This window comes from Trichoplax adhaerens, genomic scaffold (genome assembly GCF_000150275.1).
Source record: "Trichoplax adhaerens TRIADscaffold_10 genomic scaffold, whole genome shotgun sequence".
In the NCBI taxonomy this organism is placed as follows: Eukaryota; Metazoa; Placozoa; class Uniplacotomia; order Trichoplacea; family Trichoplacidae; genus Trichoplax; species Trichoplax adhaerens.
The window spans coordinates 1660023-1665926 of record NW_002060952.1 but is presented as its reverse complement, the minus strand read 5'-3'; the positions used below and the strand labels follow the sequence as shown (position 1 = coordinate 1665926).

Genomic DNA, 5904 nt, shown 5'->3' with positions numbered 1-5904 from the left:
TGACATTGTCATAGAGAACTGATCTTAATGAGTAGTTAACATGATAGATATTAATTACAATATAAGTTACTATTTAGTACTAGCATACTGCCTTACTGCAGCCTTTTAAATAGCTAATTTTTGAAGATGATGTTATTTACCGCATGAATATTTATTCTATTGTTTAGAAAACGCTGCACCTAACAAATTTATCATATATTGCAAACTTTTAACTCTTAATAAATTTTAAAACACAAGTTGAATTCTTAAAATACTCCTTGGGTATAAATGATTAAAAGCTTAAAAGAATAATAATGTAACGTCTATCAGTGCAAGGAAAATCTACTATTAATAAATAAAAGACGATGATGGTCCTGTCTTGACTGAATTATCTCTTTGACCAAGCAGATCTTGGATGCTAAAACAAATTATCGTAGCTTTGAGTAAAGAAATATTGTAGAATCTGAGCAAAGTCTATTTACCATATTAGACTAATCTATTTTTGTTTATTAAGTCTTTTGGTGATCATTTACCTCTTTTGCTCTAGTATTATGACTTTTACTACCATCGGAAATTTTCATAGAGCTGACAGTAATCCGACATTTTGTAAGAAATCTTCGATAATAATTTTTCACCTTAAATTATATGAGTAAAAGAAAAATTCATGTAAAATCTAACAAAATTTGCTCTTTATATATATATTGAGGACTTACGTCTTTATATTTAAGGCAATGGTAATAAAATACAAATGTTCCCTATATGGTATATGATGAAAAAGATATTACTATATCATAAATTTTCTACGAGTCGATGAAAGACAAGCATAATATAATAGAGAAGGAAAACTTTTTCACCTGTAAGGAATTTAATATAACGAAGAGATAGGAAAATACCAGAGTACCATTACTGATTGCTAGAAAGCCAAACAGCCAGGTAATTCCAAGCAGAGGCAACAAAGCAAGGGAAGCGCGCAGCGATGCTCTATACGTAAAATGAGAAAATTTAGTTATTAAAATTCTTCTCCACCTGAATTTTAATTTTATATTAAGTTTAGTATTTTCATAATTTACGTTAGTGATGGTAAATTAAAAGGTTACAGTAAGTACCAGTATCCTACATTTGATTAAATATTTTGCTCGATTAAATTTCCTACCAAATTATTTTGCCCACCGCCTACCCGCCCTCACAAACATGTTGATACATCTCGTTTGTTACCCCAAATACAGTACACTAGTGAATACTAATGATTGGTGTGATATATACCAATCACAAAATTCCAAATTTTAGAAAAATAAGGGCTTTATTCAATCTTATACAAAGATTAACTACACAGCTCTACTCTAGCCGAATACTACTTCTAAAGACTTCTACAACGAACTAACAGAATAATCTAAAGTTGCATGCTGTTATACTTTCCGTAGAATTCGCAGCTACAATCCGCATGGCAACCTTTTACCTTATTTTACACATATTTAAATTATTCTTAGTAAGGCTATTCTACTGCGGACCATCATTAATCCAATATGGATACGACTACAGTACTTACGTAGACATTATTCACACCAGCCAAAGTACAATGAATTAACCATATCCTAATATATGATTTACAGTTCTATTTTTACCTATAGCCATATTAGTAACTCAGCAGCTTACTGTATATAGTCATCTGTACTCTAGCATAGAGTCTCTACCACTACAGTCTATAGTTACAGCTACCAAATATCTCTTAGGATAAATATCTACCGTACATTATACTACACATGGCTAACAGTCTACAATCACAATACTAAGTTACATTACAACACCTAAATATACTACGTATAAATAGATTATTATAATATACGAATTGTGAGAATTTGCAATGCAACCATATAATTAAAAGCTTCAATACAAATAAAACTGAACTATAAGGCTGAATCTTAAATCTGTCAGATTAGTTACACTACTTTAATTAAAACTTATGAAACAGTCTGAAATTACTTGGCTTTCTCCAAATTAGATTTATTTGCCACGGCTCGAATTCCCATTAGAATTCTAGTTATCTTTATCATAAGTATAATATTGATCTAGAAAATCAGAAAGAGTATTAAAGATAGAGGTATGGTTGTATATGTTCTAATCCAAATAAACTCCGTAGTGCAGATTATCGTATCTTATATTCACTTACAATAATGACTACAAGAACGGGAATTCCGAAAACGTACAATAAGAATGGATTCGAAGTAATCCAACAACTAAGAACAAAGGTTGATATTTGCATCAGAGATTATAATTAGTTCTTCAAAAATAATTAGGATTCTTATTGTGTAACTTTAAATCACTTATACTTATACCATTAAATAATCTAATTTATTTTATTAATTTTTTCCTGTAGGATAATGGTAGTTATCACTAAGATAAGATGTCATCTATTAGGTTCATGTATTGATAATTTATCAACTAAAATTGTCAATCTGTATAATAAAGTGATAATAGAAAATGTAATAGCGATAAATAATATTGGAAATAGAAGGTGGGATATGTTTCGTCTGTACATGATTTACATATGATCTAATGAACTCTGGAATCTAAATAATAAATAAATATAAAACCTGCTATTTCATATATTTACAATATTGGAGTAAATAGCATAGCAAAACAAGAAGATTAGATGGATATTAGTTAGAATTAGAATTAGAGATAGCTAGTAGAGAATGCTACTGGTTGTATTGCTCCTTATTCTAACTGATTTACACGACCCATTTATTTGATGCAATAGAGACTGTTTTAATCGTAGCTGTTGTTATTGGGAATTTAGAAGAGGATTCAGTATAAGGCGAATAGTAGTCATTATATGTCCATGCTATCACTGAAACATACTAATTCTTGCTGCCATAAAATTCCCTTTTCAGCAGGAAAGCCACAAGAACAATGATAATCGACCCACCTTTAAATTGCAGACGTAAATTGTTAGAGTTATAGTATCAATTCCTCTACTCCGATATTTCATTACTGAGCACTTACTCCATCCTAAAACATTATATATCACGCAAGAAAAGACCGTTTCTGGCCATTGAGTAGCCATTTTAAAAGTAATGATTCCTTCCACCAGCATCCAAGCAAAGGACGCCAAAAACGAAAAGTGAAGAATTGCGGCAATAATCTGACATAATACCTAATCGATCGAATAATCATCGCCGACAATGGACTTTAATAAGGTGAAATCTATTTTTAAATATTATCTTCATAGAAAAAGATGCCTTAAATGAGTTTGTACATTAAAAATCTACATTATTTATATTTGAACATTCTGATATATTTGATTTTATGTTAATTCTTAATTTTTTTAGAACTCAGATTACTATTAAAATATAATCTGTTCATAGCTGAGGTCAGTCTTCTATTTATATCATCGTGATGGATTTTTAGTCTAAGCAAATCTTAATTAGTGATATTAAATTAATTGAATCATTTACCATATTATCAGTTCTATCAATCCCAGCTAAAAATATACAAGTGGAAATAATCAAAGATCCTGCCAAATTAGCATGTATCATACCGCGAATGCTATGAAATCGTCTGTTTTAAGTAAATCGTTTAATTTCAATATTAGCATAAAAAATAATAATAAATTATTTAACTCTACAGTACATTTCTTATCTAGGTAACAAAAACAACATAAATTTGTGTATTTGCCCAGTTAGTTGGAAATTAATAGAAATAACACCTGACAGTAGTGAAAGTCCAGAGGGTTATTAGTAGGCAAAATAACGAAATAGATAATCCGACATATGTTAAAATACTTAAAATCTTCAGATGAAGAGGATCAATCTTTATTGGAAAGAAAGCAAAAGATTGTTTTATCAGCTAGTACTTTTTAATTAAATAGCCAATTCATAGTGAAATATAAATGTAAAACTCTAGAGTTTACCAAATATTGAGCAAATTGGAGTAAAACTGAGAAACTGGTCAAATGATAGGCAATACATTTGACTATTGTACTATTTAATCTCTGAGTTTCAACTCCATCTGTAGCCCATTGACTAATAAATATTTAACGAGAAAAGATAAGAATAAGTCAGTTTAGGTATTTAATTTAAGATAAATTTCAGTGAATAAAGGCAGAAATAAGTCTTATTGCAGTAAAGATTTGAAGGTAGGAATACTTACTTTCCATTCCAATAACTACACAAAGGTTGAATCGTGCTGTTCTAGTTTAAAAACGATAGAAAGTTAATAACTACAAGTAGTAAACTATAATAAGCGATAATCACATAGATTAAGCGAAAGATTACGTCATTGATAGCAGATGCAATTATTTTGTTAACTTAGTTCTTTCAACTTTCACTACCTCATCGATTTTAAAGTAAAAGATAATTGGATCTTGAAATTTCTTTGTTATTAAAGGTTGAATTTTACATAATACGGAATGTTTAAGTGGTGGCCATTTACTGCAAATCGAAAAGAAAATTTTAACTGGCAAAACCAGCCCTTTGGTCTTAAAAAAATTAATACATTCGTATTTTGTAGCAAAATAATATTCATTTACAAAATTAAAGGAAAATTGATTTAAGATGCAAATTATTAGTCTCTCTCTCTCTATAGTATCGAAATACCATACTTAGGCAGCAACAGCACTAGAACAGTAAATTTAAAATAAAACATTTTCCAGAAGCGAATTATGATCTTAGATTGTATTCGCGTTTAAGTTTACTAGTGCAATACAGAAGCATGATTCATACAGTTATTTAATATGGCATTTTTTGCTACGGAATTAATATTCTTCAATAGCATAATTTGTGCAATAAGTTTTCTGTTAGATTACCATCAGACGGTTTTAACAGTTTGTAAGCATTCTAATATTACGATAACTTGCCAATTTTCTTTTCTACTGTCACTTATTTATACTGTAATTTAAAAACTTGTCAAATATAGAATTTTAATTACAGTATAGAGATATTGCGGTACTTTCATTGCATATTTTACTTTAAATCGATCATACAGAATGAAATATTAACAAATAGGCTCAGCAGTTTTATTAACCTGCTACTTATTTGAACCGGTAAAGTTTCATAAACGCCGACAACCAGTTGAAATCTCTCTGTAGGATCATTAAAATCAACTATTACAGCTAGCATTAATACCATAAACTTATTGAAGATGAATACGTATATATCTCTCACCAGAAGATTCCCTTGGCACAACAGATATTGGTATTTCAACCTTTACTGGACTACCAAAGGTTGTAAACTGCAAATATGGATTTTTTCCCTTCAAGCTAACAGTTATCGATTCACTAATATCATTTCTAAATGCTTTCATTAAGAAATAATAGACTCCTAAAATACAAAAGAAGTTTCTAAGGCCGCATATTCGAATTTAAATAGCTAAGACATTAATATTATTAGTTTTATGAAACTATATAGTTTTTTAGGCATATGTTACGAGCTAGGAATAGCTCTAACTTGCGACAAGAATTGAGAGAGTGATTTCTACCCTTTACCACTGTTATTTCGAATATCAAACAAATGATATATAAAAACAGATAGGGTTTAACACAGGGAGACCTTCAAGACTTACTAAAAAATCGCAATCTAATTTATTGTCGGCGAACTTGCCGTTTAAATAGGTTTCGGACCTAAAACCAATTTAGCTACATAAGTTATCTTGTCTATTGGAAATTAACCAAATTAATACCCTAAAGAAATTTTATCTGTACAGATTAGATACAGTCTAATCCTATTACATTTACTGTAACAGTATTAAAATAAACAATGCTTATTAACAGTTTAACAGATACATATAAAGCTACTCTACTAAGACATTTCCTCTAAACTTAGAAATTGTACTTTGAACCTTATCAACCTTGGAGGTGATAGATATAATCCAATTTAGCTGGTTGGCTATTACTATTTTAGTCTATGTAATCCCAAATAAAGATATAAC

At 29.5% G+C, this 5904-nt stretch overlaps 2 protein-coding genes across 2 annotated transcripts; both read right to left on the bottom strand.

Annotated features, from left to right (window-relative positions):
* Positions 1-208: 208 nt before the first annotated feature.
* TRIADDRAFT_59349 (uncharacterized protein) lies at positions 209-1182 on the bottom strand (the record flags this gene model as incomplete). Its single annotated transcript, XM_002115268.1, has 5 exons — positions 209-256; positions 513-614; positions 693-734; positions 873-960; positions 1157-1182. The coding sequence occupies 5 exons, from the start codon at positions 1180-1182 to the stop codon at positions 209-211; spliced, it is 306 nt and encodes a 101-aa protein (XP_002115304.1).
* A 1804-nt stretch (positions 1183-2986) lies between these two features.
* Positions 2987-3964, bottom strand: TRIADDRAFT_17306 (uncharacterized protein; the record flags this gene model as incomplete). Its single annotated transcript, XM_002115267.1, has 4 exons — positions 2987-3133; positions 3435-3537; positions 3686-3768; positions 3878-3964. Coding segments are annotated over 4 exons (420 nt in total), but the record flags the coding sequence as incomplete, so codon positions are not given.
* Between the last annotated feature and the right edge of the window lie 1940 nt (positions 3965-5904).